The sequence below is a fragment of the Lonchura striata genome, chromosome 8, assembly GCF_050655825.1.
Source record: "Lonchura striata isolate lonStrDom1 chromosome 8, ASM5065582v1, whole genome shotgun sequence".
Classification (NCBI taxonomy): domain Eukaryota; kingdom Metazoa; phylum Chordata; class Aves; order Passeriformes; family Estrildidae; genus Lonchura; species Lonchura striata.
Genome location: NC_140710.1, coordinates 31,206,348 through 31,219,533, shown reverse-complemented (window position 1 = coordinate 31,219,533; position 13,186 = coordinate 31,206,348). Strand labels below are relative to the sequence as shown.

At 39.9% G+C, this 13,186-nt stretch overlaps 1 protein-coding gene across 10 annotated transcripts in view; it reads right to left on the bottom strand.

The window, feature by feature from the left end:
* The window catches only part of DNM3 (dynamin 3), a 175,353-nt gene that overhangs the window by 51,191 nt on the left and 110,976 nt on the right, over positions 1 to 13,186 (bottom strand). For 7 of the 10 annotated variants that reach the window (XM_085586847.1, XM_021545816.3, XM_077785251.2 and 4 more), the window contains 2 exons: positions 4,550 to 4,661; positions 700 to 711 (listed from right to left, as the gene is read on the bottom strand). In XM_085586847.1, coding sequence (XP_085442973.1) covers positions 700 to 711; positions 4,550 to 4,661 — 124 coding nt within the window. The remainder of the gene's footprint in view (positions 1 to 699; positions 712 to 4,549; positions 4,662 to 13,186) is intronic. The other 3 variants (XM_021545817.3, XM_021545820.3, XM_085586851.1) reach the window with 1 other exon arrangement.

The window sequence follows — 13,186 nt, the reverse complement described above, 5'->3', positions numbered from 1 at the left end:
AGTGGCATTAAAAAGTCCTAACCCTGGGAACTGCATGATTATTCATTTATCAGATCAACATCAACGAAACTGTCTTTTTATGTGCTGCTTACTTTCAAAAAAAAGCCCTACCACACATATTTCACTTCTCTCTCTCCACACCCCACACCCTTCTGCTGCTGTCCAGCTGGAACACATCAAGGGTCTAGAAGCCAAGTCAAATGTTGACCCCACCCTCCTCCATCCATTTTAAGGCACCTTCAAAGCCAGTACACTGATCTAGCTCAGCTTAGCCAACAACGCCAGCAAATCTGTTATTTAAGACTTTAGTGCTGGGTTTTTATAACTGCCCATTAATACAAGCTTTGATGTATGGTCAAAAAACCCAGCTGTAATGAGTTTCATCAGACTGTAGTAACCTTTCCTCAGAAGGTCTTTATTACTATACCTTCATAATCTTTGGGCCCAATGCTTTTATAGTATCATTCTTACTGAACCTCCTTAAAAACAGCTCAGCAACATTTAACACTCTTTCCCCAAAATTAAAACAGCCAGTTATACTTTTTCTTGAAGACACTTGTGCACCCACATTTTTAATCACATTTTGCATGTTAAGAGCATGCAGGCAATAGCTGTGTGAACTGAAAGACAAAGTAATTTTCATGACAAAGTCCCTCAGACAGGATACAAAAGGATTTTGTAAAAGGACTGACAACTTACTTTGTTGCTCCCCTTTGCAGGATGCAGCACAGAAGAAAGAGGGGAAAAAAGAAATATTAGTTATATTTATTTTACATGCATTCAGCCTAACTTGTACAGTTCTGGAAATGGCTCAAACCAAATGAGGAACTGAGTCAGGGAACATTCACTGAATCCTGCAGTCAGACTGCTTCCAGGGGAACACAGGACATTTGCAAAGGACTTAAATGTTCAGCAGAGCTGTTTTCCTCACTATACAAACATTCTGACCCAGTGCAAATCAGGAGCAGCTCCTGGGAAGTCGCTGGATACAAATAAATGGGAGAAGAAAATGAGGCCCGAAGTGATTGGGATGGGATGGGATGGGATGGGATGGGATGGGATGGGATGGGATGGGATGGCATGGCATGGCATGGGATGGCATGGGATGGCATGGGATGGCATGGGATGGCATGGGATGGTATGGGATGGGATGGGATGGGATGGGATGGGATGGCATGGGATGGCATGGGATGGCATGGGATGGCATGGGATGGGATGGCATGGGATGGCATGGGATGGCATGGGATGGCATGGGATGGCATGGGATGGCATGGGATGGCATGGGATGGCATGGGATGGCAGCCAGAGGGATTGTCATGTGTCGGTAACACTGAACTTCAGTATGCAAAGCAACCAGCTCGGCTGAGCATTCCACGACAGCCATTCCCTACAACTTGCCAGCTAATGGAAAGTTTCAAGATTCAAAGCATTTTAAAAAGCAAATATTGAATTTTTAGATTAGTAATAAAAATAAGGAGGAGATGGCATGGGGGAGGGCATGGGGGGAGAGCGAATGGGTGATGCTAACAAGGTAAAGTGTGCAGAGCAAGTTACGACAAACATCTGGGCTATTATTCTGGTTTAATTGTGAGTTTTGCCATGAGCTGGCATGAACAGTGTATATTATACATTGGGAAGCCAGCCAAAATAAACACCATCCTACACCAGTTGAGAAATACAGTCTGGAACAGTTAGTCACAATGTTGTAGTCATTTTTTAACAAAAAAAAAGGAGGGGTTTGGATGCATCAGTCCAGAAAGTCAGCAGCAAAGTCAGCTGGTAAATGGATATCCCATTTCAAAGTGAATTGGCCACAGGATGATTTACACCAAGCAAGCTGACTTGCATATGGGTTGGAAAAATAAAAACACTGATTCATTGCTATCTGGGTGGCTGTCAAAGCCCACAGCCTCACAAAGGCAAATGGAATGGGAAGGAGGTGACTTGGAAACTGCAAAAAATTCAGAGCAATGCTGAGGATCGATCAGAAGTAATTCATGGGACAGTGAATATGGGAACACAGTCACTCTGTGCATCCCCATGGACAGAGAGACATGGAAGACTAGCAAAATAAAGCAAGGAAATGGAGGAAGGGGGTGATATGTGGTCTTTAAAATATTAACGAGATTTGCTTAGGCAAAAAGAAAGATTATAAATCTAGAAGCTTGGACTTTAGCTTACAGGAATAAATGAGCAGCAGACACTCCATATTAGTGGTAGCAACTACTGAGCCCCATTACCACTGTAATCAAACATTTGTATGTAGCACTACTAAAAAAAAAATCAACAGAAAAATGAATATTATTAGTTGAGAGATTTGCCCTTTATGAGAATTCAGAACACAGCTCTTTAATCAGTGCCAGATTCCTACTTTTCCTTTAGTTTTCATTTCTAAGCAGCAGTTCTTCTACTGCTGGTGCCAAAACACTGGATATTCAGAGTTCCCAGCTGTGCCTCACAGGTAAAAGAAAGTGAGAAGCTCCTGCTGAGACCTCTTTGCCTTTTTAACTCTGAGATCATGAAGCTGGGGGAAAGCACTGAAGTAAACTCAAGTTGTTGCCATTTCCTGGCAGTCCCTCTTGCTTAAAAACATGGTCTCTGAATCTTTGAAGGAGAATAAAAGACTGGGAGGTGTCTCTAAAACAATTTTATATTGTCAGTGGAAGGTGTGAAACTGAGGAGCATGCACAGGATTTTGATGAAATGCTGCTCATTTTTATTTAGGATCCACTGGATCTTCTAATGTACCTGGGGCCTTGGGGATTTTCCTTTACAAAATTCAAAACTCTGAACAGTGGACTCACAGTCCTTCAGGAATAAAGTTTTGGAGGCCCAGCATAGCATGGGCATCTTTCCTGAACAGCTTGATAAACTACTGGGCTAATTTCAAACTACAGGCATTTGGAACAATAATATTTACTCTTTTTATAATGTAAAGATAATTCCAGCTCAAAGGAGAACTGTATTTTGACTCCTTTCTACTCCTTTCAAGGAAGTCTCTCATCTTGCATCTAAGACTCCTTTGACAGACCAACTTTAAACAAAACCAGGAAATTTTTGTAAACATATTTTGAATACCAAGTATTTTTAGGGAGAAGGGAGAGACAGGAAGACAGAAGAGAAGTTCAGAAATCAAACTAGTCTGTCTTGTTTAAGGATAAAGTACCAGATATGCCAATATGATAAAACCATCACAGAACACAAGATTAAACCAGAGGCAGCAGAAGTTTTTTGTGAAATCATCATTAAAACCTAAGCAAGAAAAAACCAAAGCAACGCAGAATATTGGTCCAAGTAATTAATTAGGTAACCTCTCATAATAAATCCTCGTTACATGGCTTCTAATATTCTTAGCTAGGAACAGATCTAATGGAACAGGCAACATACAGAAAAGTCACCAACACTGTTTTACTTTTTAAAGGTAAAGTCTCAGATACCTGGTAGGTCTCCTGCTAAATGCATGCTTGTACTAGTCTCTAAAAAAACCATCATCATTACCATAGTCACTGTTTATTTCTATAATAACTGGAGAATCCACTAGTATAAGAATTTTTTATTTATTTTTCATGGCAGTCTTGAAACTTTGTGTGAAGAGAAGAAGCTGAGCTTGTTTGCATGAATAGCTCCTGGAGGAGATGCAGACAGAATTGTACTGGAAGCCATGCAGGCATCACAACCATAAGGGAAGAAAAAGATAAAGAAGACAGCACAAGACCCTGGACTCCAGAAACCTGGCCTTCCCATGGAAAACAATCAGGAAGAAGAGCAAATTCCTCAGAATCAAAGCAGCATTTGTCAGAGCAGATGTTCCAATGCAGGCATCCAGTACTCACTGCAGAAAGGTGAGCTGTGCATTACAGAAGCTTTAAAGGCTTAAATGCCATGTAATTCTGCTAGTCAGCCTTCTCTTTGGCTACATCTCCTCAAACCTTCTCTTGAAAGAAAATATCAAGATATTTAGGTCTAAAAAATATTAAATAGTAGCTGGACATATTCTGTTTCCCAACTTTCTGTCATTTCTAATAAATTAATAGAGGCTTTTTTATTGTATCCTGTTCAATTTGCTCCACATGATGATTAGCTGAGTAAAACTGCCTTTGGAAAGGTTTAGCATGTGTTTCATACACAAAGAATGATGCAGTGAATAAGTAAAATAAATATACATGATTGCCTCGAATGCTTCTGTCAGTTCTGTAATCCAGAGCTTGAGGGAATAAACTCTTCAAAGCACATCTTTACCTTAGAAAACATTAACAGAAACAAGGAAGCTCAGGAAATCCCAAATTGCTCAATGCTTTTACTACACGGATCCAATGAAAAACATGTTGGAAGGTTTGGTTTGTGGTTGGTTGGGTTTTTTACAATGAGGTTTGACGCACAAATTGGTCTTAAAATATTTCATTATGAATATTTTAAAATTACCACAGTACAATGAAAAGGCTGCTCTTTGCTGAGGTATCTGCAGACACTGTGTTTTCCCAGATGATACAGTTGTTTTTTTTGACTCAAACAGAGCAGCTACTGGCAAACCAGTGAGCTTTTAACTTACTGAGGATTTATCAGGATAGACACCGGCTCGTAGCAGAGATGCCTTCCAGCTATCCACCTCCTCTTGGGAGTCACAGGCTAGCTCAAGGAAACGGTAATCCTTGTAAACATTCCTAGAACAAAGAGCACCACACTGTAAAACTAACATTTTACTACTCTCTATCATGCACACAGCATTTAAAATTAAAAATCATTTGGGATCAGAAATTACTTGGTAATTGTCGTGGACAACAGACTTTATGGGACACGTTCTTGTTCAATAATTACATGGAGTACTTAAAAATATCTTAGAATGCTACAGCGCAACTCTGTGCTCAGCTAAAAGCACCGTGAAAACTACTTAAAATCAATTTTCCTGCTTTTGCTAAAACAAAGCACTTTTAGGGGAAAAAAGGGTGTTGTGATGAAGAGGACAAACACGTAAGACATGCCAACATAACAGCACAGCTTGTGATGGATTGCTGCTGTAACCAATAAATACCAAATCATCACTGATGCAATTTCTTCCCACGTTAAATCCTTTCAGTCCAGTTTATACCCTTTTCAGTTTTTAGACATCATCAGTAAAAGAGGAAAAAACCAGCAATGATAATCAAGATATTTTTAAACAAACAAAACAAACCTCAGATGTCTCTCATCATAGTAAGAAAACTGGGACATATTTAAATAAAACCTCTTACAGGTGAGATAAATACAGGGAATCACTTAATGGAAGAAAAGAGAAAGGAGGAAAAAATACATCTCTAGGAAGGTGGTACTTGTAAATTCTTCAATAAACAGAACAGATTTTCCCCTTACAGTTTAGCCATTAGTTTCTAAATTCCAATTCTATACACAGATCAGACCACTGTAAATTGGTCAGCCAACAGTCTTTTTAGGAAAGGCCATGAGCTTAGCTGAAAAGGGTTAGGAAACCACATTTTGCTAGATCTTAGCAGTTGCACAAGGATCAATCTTTCATCCCGACCAGGCTGTTTTCTCCCCTTAGCAAGCTGTGGAGGAGAGGGGTTGATGGAGATTGCTTCACTCTCAGTGACAAGGGGCCCTTTGGTTTAATTGTGTAACTACAGAGGTCATTTCTCCCACGTATTCTGAGAGGGAAAAAACCTGAATTCACTCTAGAACAAGGAAATAAAGCTATTACTGTCACTGCCTAGACAAATTTCTTTAGCTTTCAGGGACTGGTGGGATTTCACTGCCACACTGCTGGAACACAACTGACTTGATGTAATTCCCACTCACAGAAGTGATTCTCTCTTAACCAACAATGGCACCAGGCAGCTCACAGCCTTGCTTTTTAGGGGCAGTCTCAGGAAACAGGTTAAAAAAGGTTAAAAAAGTGTAATTGAACCTGGGCATGAAGCAGCCATGACACCATAATCATTAAATTGTCACTAATGAAACCACAGTACAACAACCAGAGCACACCCACTCCGAAGGGAGCAAAATCAGGTATTTTTTAGCAGGCTCTCAGGTTGAATTCAAAACTGCAAAAAAATAAAGGACATACTCAGAATTAATTCCTTAGGCTGGTCACTCAATTCTTATCAAATTCAAAGGCTAAATCTGCAGCACCAGGGTTGTACTACTCCCTTCAAAACCCCAGGCTGGATATGCCACCAGGGCATTTCCTTCCCACAGAAATCAGCCCCAAAGTTTACAAAGAGGCACTAACAGGCATGATAGCACAGTTTAGCCAAAGTCACTGACAGGATGAACAACTGAAAGCTCTGTGGATGCCTTTATTGATCGAGAAATTTAAAATTAATCCTTTTTCTTCCCTGACTCCAAAAGTATTAATCCTCTCTTAAAGTAAATAATAGCCTGGATGACCTTATCAGATGCTGTTACTTTAAATTGAGCGAACACCTGAATTTTATTAAATTTGCAATATTGTGGAAGTCCAAGTCAACATTTACTGAACAAAACAAAGAAGTCAATTAAAAAAAAAAATAAAAAAAAGAGAAGCATAATGACATTGCCAGAGAAAAAACACTTTAATTTATTGTTAAGAGAAACTTTTACTGAGATAAGCTTTTCTGGCTAAGATAATGAAGCAGCTAAAACTTTGCGGTACTAGGAAGCTGAAATGGTAAAAGGGTATTCTCAGCAAAGATGACTAAAAATAACAATAGAGCAAATAAAGGCTGTAAAACATAGTGATAGGGAAGTTCCAAAAACACTTATCTGCAAGAGCAAAACAACATGACACCAGCTTGTGAAAACATTTTTTCAGGCCTGTCATGTTATATATTACACTTTTTGGCATTTTGTGGCTTTCTCCAAGCAGCGTGGCTGTGTGAGCAGGGATTTCAGTCAGGCACTCTGAACACGTGGGAGCTGACAGTCCTGCATTCTGTCTGTGTGTCAGGACTTCTCCTGGGGCTGGGGACACCTCATGGCCCAGCAGCTGATGTCTCCACATGTCCCAGGCCCTTCTTTCTCCCTGTAGGATCTGAGAGCTCTTTTTTGTGCAGCTCATTCTATTCCACTGCCACTGCAAAGACACAGCACGTGTGAGGGACTGAAGGATGCACACCCTGAGTGCTCCCAGGGATGGCCCTGCAGGGCAGGTGAGGGATGCTTGTCTCCTGCCTTGCTGCTAGACTACCCCTGCCTGTCTTTCTCCCAGAAAGGCCAACAAGCATAGGAACTTTTCAAAGGAAAAAAAAAACAAAGTAACTTCTTTCAGTAACTTCTGAAAAGAGTGTCCTTTTCCTGTTACCACTGGATTCTTACAAAAACACATTAACATGTTTTACTCATTAGGAATCCACTGGCGTCTCATGGAAAGCTGTAAAAACGTTCTTGAAAACAATTCAGATTTTCTGTTTTCTTCTCTCTTCCACTTCTTAAAATTGCTGAAGACATCAGCACAGCACCAGTTACTACTCAAGCCTCACCTATGTTCTCCATATGGAATACTGTTCTCACCCTCATCTCCACAGCAGCTAAATGGGATGTTAGATATGAAAGACTATGACACAATAAAGGATACCAGGAAGGATGAACTCTCAACAATACCTATCTTGTGGATATTCAGGCATCTGTAAATCTAAGGGACGACAGAAACAAGACAGATACAGAAAATGGGAACATGCCTACAAGTACCATCTGTAAGTAGTATTTCCCTTGAACATTTAACATTTCTTAAATGTGAACACATAATTGAGGAAACTGCAAAGCATCTACCACATTTACCTACTCCACTTCCTCCTGGAGTCTCATCACTGTAATTGAAATATCATGCATAGTTCATGAAAATGTAACTATAGTGACATTACTGGAAATCAACATAATACTGATAATACTGCCTTTTTTCCCCAGAGTGAAAAATACAAAAGGCTACCATTTGTTATCTGCAGATTTTATTGTACTCTAGATAAATAAACCTCAACTTGCAACTGCATTTCCACTAGAAATACAACATAATTGCTTATAAGGATGAACATACAATTGGACTAAAAGCATAATTTTCAGTTCTGGGAGGTTCTACACTCAGGACATGCCTTCTTTAGGCCCAGCCCGTCACCTCAAAGTCAGCCACCCACCTGGGACTTTGCTTACCCTACAGCTTCTTCACTTTATTTTTATCTTGATTTCTTGATTCATTTCCCCTATATATTTCAGGGCCTAATACAGAAGTGTCCATAGGTGTTTCCTGAACTCCTCCCATCATGAAAGAATCCTAACTGGACTGGATTAAGGTATTTGAAAGTGCCCAAGAGGAAAGTGAGAAATGCCAGATAAGTTTGAAGACTGAGCCAGCTGTGAGTTCCTGAGCTTTCCCTTGCACCCACCCTGAAGCCTGGGCTGTCAGCACTGCCCAGGGAAGGCCTGACTGCCTGTGAACCAAATCTCTGCACTCCAGGAGCAGGGAGTGAATGCCACACTGAAAATCACCCAGAAACAACAGCCCTTGCAGCACCAGCGGCTTTCTCTCCATGGTGGCTGCACATCAGAACGTGCTGAGCACATCCACTGCTGGATGGACTGTACCTCTTGCTATTTCTTAATACTAAAATAAGGTTAAATATTTATCTCCAACAAGCCTAGAAAATTTTGAAGGGCAACTACTGCAGGCACATTACAAACCTAGTTAACGTGTGTATATGTCTCCATGTGCTTGGAGAGCTTTTAGGTTGAGTTGGATCTGGATTTCTCTAGCCAAAGCTGTACTAGATATGCATAAAGTTTATTTTAATAGAAAGAAAATACAAACCACAATTAATTAAAAATGCATTTATTCTTGCCAATGTAGAAGGAGACAGAACAACCACTACACAGCAAGAATACTAGTGACATTTTTTAGAACTGGACCTATAAACTACTTTAATCCTCCAAAGAACACAAACCTGTATTTAGCTTCAGCAGTCACACTGACACAAGTGAAGCTACTCACAGACTGAAAGATAAAGGAATATTTTCTTTTTCAGGGATTTCAAAGTGATTTTTTGTAAACATCTCCTCTCTATTAGGATGGAAGCAGAACTAAACATTAGAAATCTAGAACTACATGCAAATTGGTCCCATTTTATTCCATGAAAAACACAAAAGATTTAATTCTTATGTATTTCTCGCTTGATTGAAATTGAAAACATACAGAATATGGGTTTAATGAATAGTCACCTAAAATGAAAAGGGGAGAAAATAACATAATCCAGACACTCCAGCTACTGGGAACAGTAATCCTGGATGAAATTGTATGTTTTCTATCTATTTAACCTGCAACTCCACTGTGCATACTCTGCATATTCAAATTTAGTCTTTATCTGTGATTTTGGACACCTGTAATTGCACAATGGCTGGTTTGAGCATATGCACTTTTTTTTTTTTTTTTTCAAATAAAAAAGCTCTACCAGAAGCTCTGTAAATCATATATTTTGAAGAAACAAAAATGGCCATCTGCTCTGAGTTAACAGCAATGACTAACATTTTCTATCAAGGCATACCATTTCAGATCACTCCAATGTGAATGCTAATTAAAATTAATTACACATGGCTCTGAAGATTCTTTTTTTCTTAATATCCAGAAAAGCCAATGAGACAATCTCTGAGACAATGTCATGAAATAATAGCACTTAAGGATTTTGCCATCTGTGTCATGTGAGTGCTCTCCCAAAAGCATATGAATCTTTTCAAGTACACACACCCAAAACACACAGAAACCCCCACAACTTTCAGGTGCAAATGAACAGAAGATGTGCTGCTCAGTACATAGGCCAGCCTTGGCAATGAAGCATCTCGAGTCCTATATGTAACCCAGAACAGAAATGCAGCCAAAACTAACACCACACAGGCCAAAATCCACAGTAGTAACAGTGACTGCCACTAAAATATTCCATCAGTCTCTGGAGGAGAAGGTTTGATGCCTTTGGAGGGAGGGATGGAAGCCTGGCCTGGAATCTGCCTCGGGGCCACACAGACACAAAAGCTGTCCCCAGCTGTCAATACCTGCACCATATTCTCTCTTATATGTCATGCAAAAAATATTTGTCAATAATGACAAAAAAGAACATATTCCAGAAAAAAAAAAACAAGCTTTTTTTTTTCTTTTTCCTTTTTTTTTTTTTTTTTTTTTTAATAAGGGAAAGCTGTTGGCAGTAAAGGCTAGCTATTCCTTGGGTTTGCATATTTTTTCTTAAATATTGTACTCTCCAGCATTTTAGGAGTTTGTTTAGAAATGTTAGCAGCTTTTTTTTCTGGATTAAATTTATAGGGCTTTTTAATTAAACAGATTCTCTTCTATTTCCAACAGAGAGGGCTCTGAATAGCTTACAGTCCAGCTCTTCCTGGGGCTTAGCTTTCTGAGTAATTCAAAAACAGTAACTAAACATACATCTCATTTTAGGCTTTCTCCTTTAGCCTGGCTTCTATCCAACACCTCCTCTGACCCGGTCTCCTTTCACTAGTTCCCTTTATTTTGGCTCAGGCCCAATTTCCCTCATATATGGATAGAAGTTAACCAGTTGCTGCCCATGGCCAGAAATTCAGTACTTATAGTTCTAGTACCTTTGGAATCCCAGAAACAACTTGTGCTCCATCCACTTCTAGAGCAACACACAGCCAACAACATCCATCCAAAACAGGCAGTGACACCTCTCACTGAGTAGACACTGTGTCATTTCCTGGGTCCTACCAGACACCACAACTCCCCGTGCAATATGATTCCTGACAGACAGAGTGTACTCAGGAGTCAGTAACTACAATTCCTCATCTGGCAGTTCTATTTTCAGTCCTATTGTATGCCCTCAAAATGGCCTTTTGCTCGCTCTCGTCTGGACATTAATCTGTCTGTCAGATTAAAGATCTGTTTTTACAGACAGGCAGCTCTGGAGCAGGGATGGCAGATTCTGTCCCACTGCTTCATGACTACTGAGGGCCATTTTGCTCTCAGGAACCCATTCTTGTGACAGCAAAAGGAACAGTTCTGTGCTTTGCACTTGCTTCTCACACCCCCGTATCACACAGAACCGTAGAGGTGAGGAAAGCAACACCATTACTCAGTTTCATCTGGGTCCTGGTGATGCCTCAGCTTTTAGCTTTTCTATTTTTCAGATTCTGTGATGCTTTAGCATGTGGGTCTGGGCTTCACATTAGGGGATGGTGAGCTCTCTGCACGGAGCAGGGAGACAAAACAATTCCTGCTCTAGCTGGGGACCAAGGACAAATGATCCAAATCTCAGGTCCAAGAGCACAAACAACGTGGGCTGAAGAGAGAAAAACAAGCAGGATGGGACTTCACGGGCTAAAGCTGGAATTGGACAATGAACTCCAATATGCAAATGGACCAGAACTTATAAAAGTGAGAGATCCTGTGACCGGTTGTCCATTTTGTGACCATTTTGGTTCATCTTGGGTGCAGCCCTGGCTGGGCTCTTGTGCTGCCCAAGATGGATCCACTGAGGCCCTTTAATAAATCCCTAATTTATTCTTTAACTCTGTCTACTCTTGTTCTAGGTCAGCCTTCACAAGGCATCACTGATTGGGAAGGAAAAGACACAGAGAACTGATGGCCTCTTCCTCTGCAAGGAAGGGAGAATTTCACACATTGGTTCTGCTCTTTTGGCTCCAAAGAAAGGAATGAGTCTGAAGAGGAGCAGAGGAAGGCTGCTGATCAGGGACTCTCCACCAGGTAACCCTTCCTCACTCTGTGGTTGCTACTCCCACTATTAGTAGGGAAGGCTTGAAAATTCACCGACTTAAGAAACACTTTAGCATACTTCCATTTATAACCTCCAAAATCTATACCTAGTAGAATCCCTACTCCTATAAAAGAGAATTCCTCTCTCCAGAGCTGGAGAAGAGGTGGAAAGAAACTTGTTCTCTGCTTCTAGCAAATGAAGACAGTTTTTTTTACTCAGCAACATTTCTTTAATTAAAAGAGAAGTTGCATGTAAATGGAGTTGTAATACTGTAATACAACAATTTATTGACCAGTAAATCAGGAAAAAAGTATAACTACACTACTGCAAAGGGTGCAGTAGTGTAATTGTAAAGAGATTACTTCAGAACAACAGAAAATCTGTCAAAATAGCACCATGTGGATCAACAGGAGAAGATCATGAGAACTAAAGACTGCTTGCCCTTCTCAGGGGAGATGGAGAGGTAGGACTTGCTCAGATCCTTAAGGGAGGCACATTTAAGACTACAGTTCTTGTCCAAAATACCCAGTACTTGGGTAACAGAAAAAGCACTAAGAAGTGAATAATTTTTACAAGAAATACGTGAAGAATAAGTCAAGTATTTGGAATTAAATCCTGTAAGGACAGTAAACTTTCTGTGATGGACAGAATTTGGTTTTTTTGTTCTTGAGCTCTGAACAACAGTCTCAGCCACTCAGCAATGAGAACATGACAAATTAATCTACTGCATGTGAGCTGAGATGATGACAAAATCCTCTCTTCTCCATTCTCAGCTCTGCCTAGAAAGTCAGTGGCTACATCTACACAAATTCACAGTAAGCTCTACAGCAGTACTGCAAACATTCGTTCTTCTCCTATAGCATAATTTTAAAATACTCAATATATTTTATCTCTTTTTTCAGTCTAAAAAAAACCAGACTTGCCACGAGTTTCCTGTGGAGAAGATGGTTAACACAAACAGCACTCACTTGACAGCTTTAGGTTAGACACACATTGCCTGAACCCCCAGCTCAACTTCAGTTACTAAAGCCAGGCTCGTGCAGATGGACACGGACAAAACTGATCCAGGAATCACAGGGCACTCACTTCAATTTACTTTGTTTTAATATCTAGTACTCCTAAGGTAAGGAAACTAGAGGAGTCCATTGCAGAGGTTATCCATAGTGTCTATAAATTAAGTAGATGGCCCACTCAAAAACTTTAAATGTATTACTTACTTTGCAGAAAAACAAACCTAACCTCCCTGTTAAGTAATACTGTAACTATTTCAGGCAAAGTTTTCTTTTTCCCACTCTCACCTTTTTTTGTTTCTTTGGTTTTTATTTTTTGGGGGTTTTTTTAAGATGTAATTAGAAAGTAACATGAAAATAATTTAATTATTTCACAACACAGCCTTTTCATAAACACACAATTATGTTCATTTCATGAGAATTTATCTCCACTGTGAAATCAATCGTCACAGTCTCCATTTACTCTACATTACCAAGTCACAT